At 44.7% G+C, this 15,277-nt stretch overlaps 1 protein-coding gene across 1 annotated transcript in view; it reads left to right on the top strand.

Annotated features, from left to right (window-relative positions):
- SMAP2 (small ArfGAP2) overlaps positions 1–15,277 on the top strand; it is a 130,340-nt gene that overhangs the window by 105,280 nt on the left and 9,783 nt on the right. Inside the window, exon 9 of the mRNA XM_078681104.1 lies at positions 9,763–10,046. Within this exon, the coding sequence (XP_078537230.1) occupies positions 9,763–10,046 (284 nt within the window). The remainder of the gene's footprint in view (positions 1–9,762; positions 10,047–15,277) is intronic.

Below are 15,277 nucleotides of genomic sequence, written 5' to 3'. Positions count from 1 at the left end.
AGATCTTTACTATCAAGATAGGGCTTTTTAAGAAAACGCCTAATCCCCACCTCCTTCCATAGCTGTGGACAGCAGCCAGAGGAGATCACTTTATTCATAAGGATGCAAGAGGGCATGCAATAGTACCAGCCACCATATGCAGAACTGCACTTACGCATGATCAGGTTTTCGCCCTAAGCATTCCACCGAAACAGCTCTCATCGAACTAACTGATGCTATCAAAAAGTTACCGGATGAGGGGAAAAACGCCGTCCTGATATTACTCGATTTATCGGCGTCGTTCGATACTATCTCCCACAAAATTCTTATTGATAGACTGAGAACAAGCGGAATAACCGATGGGGCCCTCGACTGGATAAGCTCTTTCCTGTCAGAGAGAACTCAAATCATATCACTGGGGCCTTTTCTCTCGAAGGAGAAAAGCATTACCTCAGGAGTTCCCCAAGGCTCCATCCTGAGCCCCCTACTCTTTAATATTTATATGGTGCCCCTTATTCATCTTAACGAATCCTATGTGATACTGGTAACATCATATGCTGATGATACCCAACTGATTGTATCACTCAACAAAAATTCCACAATGGCCGAACAAAATATTCAGAATTGCCTTACTGATGTCTTCCAATGGATGAATAATAATCATCTAAAATTTAATTCAAGTAAAACTGAAATACTGCCCATTGGGAAAAATGTTACTTTCAGCCCCAGCAAATGGTGGCCTAGGGGTGCATTCTCTTCGACTCGTCATTGTCCTTTGACCACCATGTTAGGAGTGTAGCAGGAAGTTGTTTTAACATCATAAAATCATTGAAGAAATTCTTTGACTTTCTCCCCACTGAACCAAGAAAATCTGTGGCGGTTGCCCTCATACTTTCTCGCCTCGATTATTGCAATGGCCTGATGGCAGGGATAAAAAAGGAGACTCTAAAAAAACAACAAAGCGTTCAACACGCAGCTGCACGACTGGTATTAAAACTGCCCAGAAAATCCTCAGCATCTGCGGCCCTCAGGACATTGCATTGGCTCCCCTCTCCATTAAAGGATTCTCTTTAAAATCTTATTGACCTTCAGAGCTCTAAACAACGTTGGCTCTAAATATCTCTCAAAAAGATATACGCGTTACAATCCCACCAGAGTTTTGAGATCAGCAGGCTGTAACTTAATCAATACTCCCACCTTTCACTATAAAACCAAAGGTGCAAAAACTCTATGTCCAGGCTTCCAGGGCATGGAATGCTATGCCAAAGGAGCTAAGACTATTAGATCAAGAAGCCCCTTTTCGAAAACAACTTAAAACTTGGCTATTCAACTTGTCAGATGCATATGTATTGGCCGCCATATAGTTCGCTCCTCCATTGACTTCCTCGCTTTTTAGCGGCAGGATGCTCCTTTCGGAGCGACAGTTTGCGCTTTATAAATACCGAATAACAATAACAATGATTCCAGGGGTGAGTCTGACTCAATATTAATAAGGTGTTGACCACCATTTCAGGGGTAAAAGGTGAAAAAAGACTGTGAGCAAGTTAGGCTCATGGTTCTTGACTACATAGGGAAAAGAGATTCCACCTGAGGCTCACTACTTGAGGATTGCAGCATGCAAATTTTTAGTTTTGATAGTTCAAGTTTGTCAGCTATGTTAGTGATTTGGAAAAAAATCAACCACCTGATTACCAAAATATTGTGAACAATCAAGCTCTCCAGATGACGAAAGAGTACAGAGCTGCTGCACCACCTTAAAAAGGTGATCCTCTTCGTGTGTTTGTCCCACCCCTGGAGCAGGGCTGAGTACTTCCTCCTTTCAGTGCCCTGTGACCTTCCACTGCTTGTGGGCTTTCGGAGGTACTTATTTAAAATGTTAGTTGTAGTGCTCCATAAAAGTGTGTTCGTGGGCTAGCACCCCCCTCTCCAGTGCTGTGTTGTTGCATCATTGTTGTTGCTCTGTCATTGTTGTCCTGTTGTTGTTGCTTGTCCCCCTTCTCTCTCTCGAGAGAGAGATGACATACCCTCATTTGCTGTGACCACCCTCTCCCTTTCACTAACCACACTCTCCCAGTTGCTAAGCGTCTCCTGCTTAACTGTCCTGCTAGACTTCTCAATTACAAGATGGCCACCTCTTCCCTTAGAGGACCGGGCCACACTGAAGACCTAGCATGCGCTGTGTCAGCGATGAGCGTCACAGAGGTTCAGCAGCGCTTAGCTTGCGAACTCCGTGAGCTAGCGACATCCACATTAAGATCAGGAAGGCCATTCAATTAAGTCTTTCTAAAGGTCGCGATGTCTGCAAACAAGTTGCGGTTAGCCTGACCCTAAGATGACTGTTTATCACCCCACTCCACTGAATCTGCCGTGTCGCTCCCAATATGAAGTATTGGAGTTGAATTGTGGGTAAAGGAAGTTGTTGTTTGATGACGTTCAGTTTTTCTCTTGGGCTATTTTATAGAATGCAGATTTGTAGATCTTGCCTAGCAGCGTGCATGCGCTGCTTAGGAAAAAGACCTTTAGCCGTCAGTTACCTTTTTCAGGCAAAAACGTGCACGCGTTGCATTATTTTGAATGGCAACGCATGCACGTTTGACGATTCCTTGCGGGAGCGAGCTTTGACACAATATGTTTGTAATTAACTTGCAAAAATCTGGTGTCCCTGCTCGCTCCAGCAAGCGAAAACGGCACAGGCCCCCTCCTCTCTCCCCTCCCCCTGCTGCCGCGCTTGTTAATCTACCTTCCACTTATCTGTACCTCATAGTGTCCACAATTTGTGAGTGTTTTTTATGTCCTTATTCTGGCATTTAATTAGTTTTGAAGGTTTCTCGTTAAAGAACTCAGTGACCCACTCTTAGTCTCTCTACCAAGGCCGTTATCTGCTGTAAAATCATCCCGCGACAGCCCGTGTCACCGGGGCACAGTCACAGGAGCGGGCAGTAACACGAAGACCTGCAACTTCGGGTGAGCCTCCCTGGCGTATACAGCCTCTGCAAACTGAACCTTCGTCTCTCCGAGGTTCGTACTAATCCCCCACCCCCTTCTTTCCTGCCGGCATGCAGGTTTTTGAGCCCGCAGGCACTTCCTAATGGGCTACATTACTACTATTAAACAAGCAGGAGATCCTATTATGGAGGTTTACGGGCCTCCATGGCCTTGGGGGACACTCTTTAACTACCCGTGCGTTCCAGCTACCGAGTGCTTTATTTCTAACCATCTGCTCACCCCAAGCTTTGTCCTCAGCCTGCGCTTGAATCACTGATTAGTTCACTAACACAAATGTCTTTGCTTCACATAAGCTATAGCCGCCTTGTTAATTACATTACGACTCCCTTTCCGACGGAATTTTAGTGATTATCCATGCGTGAAGCATAACAACCAGGCACCTCACCTGCCTTGAAAACAATTTTGTCATCACTGCTATTCGCGCAGTACGATGTTTTTGCACTCATCAGTTTGGTAATCTGTGATTGTATCGGTATGATCTCTTCTTCCCATCTTGTGATTTTGAGACCGTGTCTCAAAAAAGTATATTTACTTTGACTCTTCACTTGGTTATACACTACTTTCTTCTTTCTAATGACGTACTGCACAATATTCTTCTGAAAGTGTGTGTAATGTTTGTCATAGAACTGGCTTACATTGACGATTCATGCAGTTTCAGTAGTAAGTTTTCATAGAATACTGGATTTCACATCACTTTGTCTCATGAACTATAGCGATTTATAATGTTTAAATATTATGTATCCACAGCAGTGCAAACCTTTCTAGACTGCGTGGGCAGTACTGTCTTTTACTGCTTCCTGGCCTGGTGGGAGGGATGCAGGGGAGGGGTGGCATGTTATTCCAGTACTCTGTATACTGTCTGTGGAATTTATTTATTCTGCTTTTGTATAAGAATTATGCTGTTTCTCGTTCCTTGTTTCTTGTAAACGTATGTTCAAAGATTGTCGTCCTTCCCTAGTACTTTATCATTATTTTATATTTGTTTATATCAACATTCTGACCCAGTCTTGTTTTCGTGTTTTCCATTGGTTACATGCCTTTACATTTAGTTTTACACTCTATGTTTATCTAGTCACTCTATCCCCTTGAGTACGCCATCACTACGGGTTTCTCATTGAAATTTAACAAGATTCACTGTATTTTTCACTAAGTTTAGGGCAACAGGGCACTGAAAGCAAGAGAGCATGTGACTTTTGTCCACTCGTCATTATAATCGGGAATGCGACTATTTGGCTTTGCTATTATTGAGATACAGATTCCTACGTGGACACTGTTGGCGCTTGATAAACTCACACATTTCACGAGCTGCTGCATGATTTGGTTTCTCTTCATCGTTGCACTCGTACGTACTATACGATATTTTCACCTAATTTACTTCCGTGTACCAGTCATAATGCTCCCGCACGCTGGGGATAATGTACTGTGTTGCTTTTTGACTTAAAATGACAGCTTTTATGACACGAACTGTGCACGTCTCATTCATTTACTCTTTATTCATTTGTTCACCCTCCCCTTTTTCTTCACCCTTTCGGAAAGCAGGAACCTTAACCAAGTTGCACCACTGGTCTGCACGTCATATCCATACATATTTAAATCATTGGAACACCCAGTTCACTCTAATCACGTATACTTACCCTGTGTTGCTGGTTGTGTGTATTCCACCAACATTGATTTATTACTTTTCAGGAGAGTGTATCCCCACCCAGACTTGAGGGAGGAGCAATCGATTCACTTTATTAAACACATAAATTGTTCTGTGTTGCAAATGAATCTTTTAAATATTTGTAAATGTCATGTCTTGCTTTATCGTGCTCTCGTGCGCACACGCCCATTTTTTTATTTTTTATTTTAACCTTCGCCCTCTTCCAACCAGGGAATCTCCAATGCTTCTCGGTGGTCATAGCAATTTACATATTTAAGTTTCTCTGAAATGGAAATGCAGTCCTGCAGGCCTTTCTCCTCACTCCTGCCTTGCATATTTTAGTGTTGTATTGGAAGCTGCACATGGGAGCACAAAATAATCAAGTGCACATGAAGCTTCTCTTTTGTGCTACCTGCCGTACTGCACATAAGGAAATGCATTATGCCGATTACCACCCTTTTTTAATGGTGCAACATTGCTTAAAGCTAAATTCACCCAACCCGCCCCCTAAACCCTATTCTACTGCATAACTAAACACTTATAAGCTCCCATCGTCAAGATCTATTGGCTATGCCAATGCTTGTTTACTTGGTCTGTGAAAAGACAATGCTGCAGTGAAGACTGTTTGTGCAATGCTTCTCTGCAGTTTATTTGGACAGCTACTCTTATTTGGTGCAGCAGCTAGCGAAGGCGGCAGTGGATTATCTGGCTGAGTTAGGAGGTGGCTACTGGCCTGGATTCATTCAAGCATACTACATAATCTGCCCTTGATTCTGCTTTTTAGGTCTCGGCTAGAAGCGCGTTCTCGCCAGAGAACTATAGTTGTCGGCTCAGCCGACAACGAGTGGAGACAAGAGATGGCCACGCGCACCACGCGCAGCATTAAGACAGCATGGCAGAGTCAGATTACGACGCGCGCCTTGGGATTTGGTCGCGCGCGTGAGCTTCTACCTTAGACAGCTTACGATGCGCGCCTTGTAAGTTTCGGTTTCGTTTTTCTCGTGCATGTGCGGTGAGGCGCCCCCGGGGGAGGAGGAGGCCGGTGGAGAGGAGGAAGGAGCGGCGGACATCCCCTCCTCGGAGACCCGGTGTAAAGAGGAGCAGGGCAGCAGGGAGTTGGGGCCCAGCGTCAGCACCCACGGAGGCACCACGACGAGCAACAACACGTGTATAAAAAGCTATATAATGTCGCGGTGATTTTGTGTGAAAAGTGAACGCCCTCTCTCTCCCCGGGCCGGCCCTCTCTCGCCCCGCCGGTGGAATTCCCGGGCTCCCACTCCCTCGGAGGCCTGAAGGAACAGCCTGTTTCCGTGCCAGCCATAACCTCTGATGCATGTGCAACATTCTGCTGAGGCCCAGGCGAGAAGCCGCTCGTTTGACCTAATGGAAAGAAAAATGTATGGGCCGAGGGTGTCGTGTGTAGGGACTTTCATTTCTGAAGGGTGGCTGCAAGCGAGGCGCACACACTTTGTTGTGCAAGTCGAACTTTCATAAGCAGTGATCCCGTTTTCGTCTTCGGGAGGTGCACATTTTAAGCCTGGTCTGTACATTGCACTGGTGCAGGGCGATTTTCCACGGGATTTGAGCACTTTTGGACTGTGCTGGGTAATTTTGCACTAGTTCTCCGTACGTTTGCACTAGTTTTGTGCAGTTTTGTACCGATGCAGGGTAATTGTGCACTATTTCTGAGCAGAAAGTGTTGTACCCAGCAGACATGACATCCCTGACGGATCTCGGTCACGAAGAAGCCGCCATCGTCGCTGGGCGCAAGCCACGCATCCTACGCAATGTAATGTATGAACATGTTTTTCATTATAAGGCGCGAGTTAAAAAAATGTATGTAGTCATCTGTTTTGTAGCATATTAACACTTTGCTACAAACCTGAAACTGTTTTTGCTATGCCTGAAGGTGTTTTACAATGCTTGAAGGTGTTTTACAATGCTTAAAGAATTTTCGAAAAAAGTTCATATGTTTTATTTACAGTGTACCCACATGTTTGACTTGCAGGGATGGCGATTTTGCAATGTAAGAAGTATGTTTTTGAAGTACACAGTAGCGTTTCTTTCTGTGCATAAGGTGTGTTTGGAGTGGGTAAAGTGTTTTAGCGGTTTCTGGTGCTGCCTCTTCGCGGCTTGTTTTCTCCGGCACTTTGTAAAAGGTGTCTCTGACTGTGTCGTGCGTGGCACGTTCCTGTGAAGTGTTGCGCCGTTGTGAGGAGGGAGCAGGGTGCACTTTAAATCCCACCCTCCTCCCCCTGCACTGTCAGGCCTGTTCTGAACAACTTCAGCTTGGAGATCAGCGGTAGCGCCGAGAACACTGCCCCTCCCCACCCCCCCCAACAGAGTCCACCTGGGCTGTACTCTGCCGCCAGGACCCCAGACTGAGCCCTGGACAGGAGGACACGCTGCTATGGTACTTATTTTGCAGAATACGTGTACTTACTTTGTTTTCTTGCCTGCGTGTTTGTGTGGTTGTGTTTTCCTTCTAGTACGTCAGTCTTTTTGCACTTCTCTCTTCTTGTTTCATTACATCTCATGTGGGGGTGCTACGGGGGTGGGGGGTGAGGGTGCTGGCGGAGCCTCGTTGCAGCTTTTACTTGTAAACACAGATTATTTCTGCAGCGTGTCTTTAAAGTCACCTCCTCTACATGCTTCTCTCACCCCCACACCCGCCCCCCCCCCTGGCGTCTCGCATTGGAGTAGAGGTGCTGGGTGGGGGCTTGTATTCATGTCTGGGGAGGGGGCAAGGCTGGAGCCCGGGCAGGGTAGGGACAGAGGGGGGTGGTAAAGTATCCACCACCATCCTACATGCACACCATAAACAGATCTCACTTACTAGCGATTATTTCGTTTATTTTTTTAGGGAATGAAGTAGGCCTGTGTTGAGCGTAGGAGAGGTACATTTTATTTAGCCACGACCCTGGGGGTGGGTGGGTGTGTGTGTGTGTGTGTGTGTGTGTGTGTGTGTGTGTGTGTGCCGTTTATTTATGTTTTAAGAACAAAAACATAAATAAAAATGTCATGAGCATTGCCAATAGCTCTAACTTTTAGAATGCCGAGACCGTTGCATTGTAAATGCTTGTTTACTGTTGAAAGAGAAAGGGTGATTTATTTTTGCCATGAAAATTTAATGCTTGCTGAGACTGTCTGGTTTTTCACCATTAGCCAGTCCAAAGTTTTAGACATGCCTTCAGATGGAGAGAAGCAGAAGAAATTGATCATGCGTTTGAAAAGGTATGATTAAACCCTTTAATACCACCCAGCGATATAGGTTGATGTCTGGACTCCCCCAGCCTAAATTTGGCATGGGCATTACTTTTGTCTGGCACTTAGGGGAAATGTATGCCTGCTACAGGTAAAAGTGCATGGTAGACTGCCGCTCAAACTGCAGCTAATGCTGGCACTGTGGACAAAAGGGGGTGGTGATGGACGGAGCATCAGAACCAATCAAACACTCACACCCAGTCAAAAGATCTGGGTTTGATCCATCACCGTTCTTTAGCCCACTCTGCCACCCCAGTTCAGACATGGCTATATGCAAATCAGTCTGACCCTGTGCCTCATGGGAACAGTCCAGCCAAGCCATGCCTTCCCTGGACCGGAAACAAGCTTCCGAGGACCGGTTTCTGGCATTCCAGCCGTCTGCAGCCCGGCTTGCACCCCCTTTTGTACCGGCACTGTGGACAGGCAGAAACACTTTCATAAACCACTAACAGTCTGCTTCACCAGTAGTAGGCTGGTTTAGAGATTTCTTTTTCGTGTAATTGGGGAGGTCTCCCTCGGACCTTTGAGGCTTACAGATTTGTAAAGAAAAAAGTTATCTTTGCTTTTGATGAGAATTCCTTTACACCATCTACTGCTAAATCCAAGGACAACCAAATGTTTTAGAGGTGCACTTGATAAGTTAATAACTTCACAAGTAGAAAGTTAATAACTTCACAAGTAGAAAGTGTAACAAATAAAACTCATGTATTAGTCCAATTTAGCTTGTTGGACAATGGTGGGAAATTACACTGAAGATGTTTCTTCAAAATGTAGGGGTCATTGTTCCATTGTTTGTGTCTGTCAGGCCAGCTCATGCAGTACTATTTCCTTACAAGTGCACCATGCATTTGGTCTTGTACAGTTCTGAAGCACTAACAAAATGCTTATAAAAATGGAAAGCAACTTTGCACAGGTAAAAAAACAACCAAACATCTGCTCCACCAAAGAAAGCATTGCTACCATGAGGCACCATTACTCCAAAGAGCATCTAGCCCACGCTTTAGTCTCATTTGCCATCTTCTCTGCTCCCACAGCATCACCATTATGCATACTTTGGTATTTTCTTTCTTTTAGTAGTGCAAATACATTTTTTATCTATGACCATGAAAAGTGTTCCCAGTAAACATATGTGTTGCAGTGAAGACCCCGTTCTCTGACGAATGCTGGGTTTTGTTGTCATGATGGTGTTTAGATTTCACAGGCTTGTGGTATGCGCCAGTGTGATGGATACATTCCATGGCATAATGGCAGTGTTGCATTTATGTTATGAGATTTTTCTCTGGAGCTTTTGCAGTCAGCATGTTCTGCAACACAGTGCCAGCTGTGTTCTTTAGCAGTGTTGGGTGCATTCTATGGAGGTACCCTATATATATCTGTGTCCTACTTGGGGGATACACTGTTGCCTATCTCCCAAAGCACTTGAAGCTAATGGCAGGTTTCTGTGTCTAATACAGAAAATATGTTATGCAAATGGACACATAAGCAGCTATGTGTGGTTTGACAATACTTCCCTTTCCACATTCACACCGTCTGAGGTCCTTTCTCATCTGTTTGGAATATGTTTATGTAAACACCTATGTCTTTAATGCAGGAAACGCCTTAATAATAAGTCGCTGCAAAATAATAACCTAATTGTACGGCAAGCCCTAGATAATCATTTTGTTGGTTTCTTACATTATTGAAAATTCAGTGTACTTAATGAAGCAGTAACTTTTAAGTAACGGGTAATCTATGGAAGCAGTACACGTGCCTTTGTGTTATAGGGGTATGTTTTAAGTAACGCATTGTACATACCACATACTGCTGATGTACACATTTTTTTTAAACACACTGTCACAATCTCTATAATTTTTCCTTGTGCATTTTTTCAGGTGCAATGTACATGTCACCTGCTCCGCAGATGGCATATCCCACAGCCTACAGTGGCTTTCCAGGTGTGGCTCAAGCAGGGGGATTGATTGGCGGCATGATGGCTCCAAATCCTGGCATGGTTGCTCCCATGGGTATTCCAGCAGGGTACATGGGCAACATTCAACCCACCATGATGGGCCACCCAAATGGAATGATGGCACAGCAAGCCAGCTTCGGCATTGGGGTACCGCAACCAGTCTATGGAGTGCAGCCAACTCAACCGATGCCATGGAATGTTGCTCAGGTGAGACTGTTTTCTTCTGTTCTCTTGTTTGCAACTTGCAAGTATTCAGGGCATACTAAAAACCAGGTACTCACTCAATGTGAGTTTTTGGAGAAAGAAGAGACTATAGATTTTGTCTTTCGCCACTGTTGGCCATCTCCTAAGAGTGTCTGTGTATCCTTTCTATTTTTTTTATACCTCTAGTTTACGTGCAACCAAATAGCCCATCGGTGAAAATGTCAAAGATTTATTATATATTTACATACTATCTCATTTGGCTACATTTTGGTGAATAAATCTGGGCAGTTGCTCTACACGTTATGCTAGCTCATTGACACCCCCTGCCTGTTCTTTGTAAGGTTTTTTTTTCTATTTCTTTTTTTTAAATTAGGTTGTCATTTTATAAATGTTGAAGCCCTCTTGTTTTGAAGCTTTTGCTAAGATTTGTTTCCTTGCTGATTGATTGAATGCGGTAGAGGTAGATTAGCTAAAGTGGCGATAATGGGCTTGATAATATATGCCCTTGTGAATTTCCAAAGCAGCCCAGGTTAACACCAGGTTAACCTGGGCTTCTGTGGGAATTCACAAGGGCATATTATCAAGCCCATTATCGCCTCTTTAGCAGCAGTTTCCTGCCGATAAAAGCGGTGATAATGTGTCGCCCTTTCTTGTTAATATGGCCCCAAGTTTGCTATGGGAGGGCGGGAGCCGGAAGACTTCCGCCTTCTCATAGCAAACAGCAGTGTCCCGGGGGTAGGCACCACGGATACTGGAGGATCTGGCTCTGGTCCTGGCGGACTCCAGGGCTCTCGAGGGCACCAGGCGGAGGGCCACGCAGCCCCCGTCACACAATACAGAAATCTGCGGGGGTGGTTCTTCCCGGGGTTTGAGGGGCTTCATTGAGGCCCACACACTTTTAATTTTGTAGGAGCGGGTGGGGCCTTGGACGCGTAAGTGGCGCAAGGGGGTTGTATATCTGGTCCACAGTGTTTTGTTTTACTTTGCTTTCCTTTCTGTCTTGTAGAGGATCCAGGTAAATAGAACAGTTTTTGTAGAGCTAGTACCTTACAACTCTACCCCCAAAAGGCTTTCTGCCTGTTACCATCGTAACAGTTTATGGAACTCTTATGTGAGCACAGAGGTTAAAAGTTCACCACACTATGTTGGTAATTGAAGGTGCCACTTCCTGCACAAAAACAATCTCCCCTTGGCGCAGGCATCCTTGCACCATGGTGCAAGGGTGCTGGCGTATGGCAGCTGTTTGTGCGCCAGCGGAGGGGAGAGCACAGAAATGCAACATATTCTTGCATTCCTACGCTCTAAAAGTCCCGCAGCGTGGTGCAGTCAAAGGTTTACGGTGCCAAGCTGCGGCACTTTCTTGTAGATCTGCCCCTGCGTACCTAGAATGTTGCATCTCATTGACTCGCAGAGTCTGGAGGTGAGTGTTTTTCTTGAGAAGTCAGAGGCAGATTTACAAGCTCCTTGCGCTACTTTTCCCATGTTAAAAGTGACACAAAAGTGGTGCAAGAAGCTTGTAGATCTGTTCGTCAGACTGTTGTAACCTATCTATTCTCACTGCTCGGAGGTAATTGTATATTTCTATGCAGTGAATGTGCTGGACACTACCCACTCTCTCCTTTCACAGACAACTTGTTATTGTTTCGGAAACAAGCTTCTTTGCTCACCTAGTGCCATTGGCGTGATTCAAAGAGGGTGCATTACGTGTCTAAGCAGGCTTCACTGTGGCCAACAGAGTTCACTACTTGTACTTAGCTAAGGTTGTGCACGGCAGAGTGGACAGCAGCGTCCATAACTTTAAAAGAGAAAAAGAAACGATGTGAAAGAAAGTGAGAAAGAGAGCAAAAACATTCATGCTTCCTTCATTATATTCAGGCAAGCACTTAGATGCACGATACCTTTTTCTCCGTCCTTCTCTCAGGATCTAACTCTAACGCAATGCACTGTACTCCAGGACATCTTCATAACCTCATTTACTTAACTTAGAGTGTAATAAATATATATATACCACCATAATTAGGCCTCTCAACCTACGCACATATAGCAAGAATAGGGACAAAACCAGATAATCTTTTACTAGTCAGAATGGGAAGCAATCCATGGGCCCTACAGCTAGTAGATACCATCATCACTCCATCTGTGTCAGTCCTTGTGTGGAATCAAATGGGTCATAGATATACTCAGGTGAGACAGTGGCGATCCTTATCAATGCTCTCAGGTGAAATGGGGATACTCTTTATCAGAGTATGGGCTTGATGCTGTTCTACTAAACAGAACACTACTCTAAAACAATGCCAGCAGAACAGTCCCACAAATTCACTTCTGGTGGACCATTTTGGATGCTTGGGGCGGAGCCACTTCCTCTACCATGGCAATTCAGTCAAATGGGAACATATCTAACACCCACTTTATACAATTGCACTGGAATAGCTTGTGCAGCTATGCCCAAAGTCCGTCCTAAGCCTCTTTGGTAGGCTTCTATCGTCCATCAAATCTGCCTCCATTGTCTTCTTCCGTGTTGGGCCTCTCGATCCAGGCCTTTCCATGAAAATAGTGCTTTTTAGTATCTGTTGGAGTGCCCTCCTGGCAAACACTCACAGCTCACTCGAAAGTGTCAATGTCTCAAAGCAGTGCACCAGTGTTTCTCCTCTGCCGCAGGCACTTCAGATATCGTGCTCTTCGTTGGTCATGGGCGCAGATCATATCGTGCTGACCCAAGTACTATTTAATCAGGAAAGAGCAACAGAGTTTCAGGTTCAGCAACACTCTCAGGCTCCAACACTCTTTATTCAGTGTCAGAGGACGCTCTGGCTGGTCTTTTATTTTATTTTTTATTTCAACATGGGTACCACAAATGTAGTGCCTTTTGCCAATCTGGATCCTCCGGTGCACTGCCCTTCTGTTGGAGCAAAGAAAAGGAGGGGGGGTGGCCAAAACTTAGGCCAAGGGGCTCAAGGGACTGCGCACTGTCAGAGGTTACCTGCACATGAGCGGTAGAAAACTGAAGCCTTAAACCAGCCCAGCCGTCAACAACCGGGATCCTTCTCTTTCACTCTTTTGCACTGCAACTCTTGCTCTGTGGCAAACAGGGAATCGGCTCCTCCTTCGTCTCTGATGTCCAACGCCGTCTGATGGAGCAAGCACAATGCTTTGGAGATGCCATTAATGAGCGCTGGCGATCGCTGTCCAGCCTTGCTTCTTTCTGGGTGCTGGGACTGTAGGTCCAAAACGTCCGCCCCTCATCTGTAGCTGTCACTGATGGGAGTAAGGACTCATCTTTATCATCGTTCTGCAGGTTGGTTATTATGACTCTTCCTTTTACTCTGGAAGATCCTGCAGAACCTAGTGATGTAGGAAATGTGACACAGTTGTTAGTTTCCTTCAGATTAGCGCAAAAACAATTAATTGTATTTAACAATGGGACTGCAGGCAGGTGGCCTGCAATCTTCAACGGAGTAGCCAGAAGCCATGGGACAACTCTGGTCTAGAATGCACTGTCACTCTCGTAGGATATAAAGGCAAAGGCAGTGCTTCTAGTCTCTTCAATTGGGTACTCTTCATTATCCTCACTAACTTTAATGTGAGAGCATTATCCTCGGCCATCTAAGGGTAGATAGCTACATGGGAATTCTATCTGAATGTATGTCCTCACAGATAGTTGCAATGTCTAATGGGGTAAACATCTTTTGAATTACTACATCTGGGTGTTCCTTCATTCCTTATCTAGAACACCTCAAAAGGGGAAACGCATGATCTGAATTATCAGAGGCATGCAGATACCTCCCTTTAATAATTGTGCATCAGGTGCACTATACAATACACAGGCTAAACAATGTCTCCTCATGATTACTGAGAATACCTGTCACCCTAGTCTAATAATTCTCAGGTCTCTGGTGTTTGATCTACAATTTATCCTTTCCCTCATCACCTGTCCGGAGGGGGCACTATACCCACTTAAAATCATAGTCCTGCTACTCAGGACAGCAAATAAGAAATTCTTGCTGTCTCTTATGACTACATGTAAGTGCAATATCATGAGAAAAGTTAGGTCACCTTCAGCAAGAGCCACAAATGTATAGTTCATCCTTAGGGTCCAATCAGGGAACATCAATCAAGGGCTGCCCGTCCCTTAAAGGAAGGGGCAGTAACATGACTAACTGCAGGTGACACATTTTTAATCCTGTATATCTCTTTTGTTTTCTTTTTGTTTACTTCAATACCATTATAGCCAAATAGAAATGCACTGGTGAAGTGTTGTCTATCATGTTCACAGCATGAAATATCATATCTGTGAAATTTAGTAACCAGAACAAGTCCAACAAACTGTTGCGTAGCGATGGGCATTGTCATGACCATCCCCTCACAACACAGGGGAGCTTTTAATAGTATTAAAAGCAAAAACGTAAAACAAAAACATGCATAAAATAAAAGCACACATGCCATGCCATCAGGTATACTTGCTGTATACCAAGCACAGAAAGCATAGACAAATTACAATATCATATGTAAATGATCGGTGGCGCACAACACTATGTCATGCACTTTATGCATAATTAACCTGCAACCCAACAACCAATATTCTGGTCTGCTTAATTTGTCAGGCTTAAAATTAATATTCAATTTCCTTACATTCCTCTCCCCCCTCTGACAGCAGGTCACCAAAGTGGTGATGGGCTGTTGACACAACTTACTGTGTCGCTTCTGACACACAGGAACAATTCTTAGAAAGACAAAATGCACAAGAATGAAAAAACACACGAACATTCCTTTCCAAAGAAGTTATTCAAAAACACATCCGTTTCAACACACAGCTGGCAGCACCCTCCTTTTTGCAATTTGCACATTGATGAGGTCGCACAGGTACATATGGAACACTCGTTCCACCACCTCGTGGTATGGACCATCGCTGTTGCGTTTGCTGTTGACACCTGCTTTTTCACTACTTCTCTGCACCTACTATAACATTCTCAGTCCGTTCTAGTCTTCTCTCACCCTGATTTCCTGCCTATAGCCATTCAGGGCGCTCATTTCACCATTATCTCTTCACAACTATGACGTCTTCGTCAAGCCAACTCACGTATAAAACTGTAGCCTTGTCAGCCCTAGAACCATCCAGAACAATCAATGAATGATCTGTGGGCAGAAGCAAAAATACACAACACACAAAGAGAGACACTTCATATAACACACAGAAATATCAACTGTAACTTTTAATCAGGAGACAAAACATAACA

Source organism: Lissotriton helveticus, chromosome 3_1 (assembly GCF_964261635.1).
Source record: "Lissotriton helveticus chromosome 3_1, aLisHel1.1, whole genome shotgun sequence".
NCBI lineage: Eukaryota > Metazoa > Chordata > Amphibia > Caudata > Salamandridae > Lissotriton > Lissotriton helveticus.
This window is presented reverse-complemented; position numbering and strand designations above follow the sequence as displayed.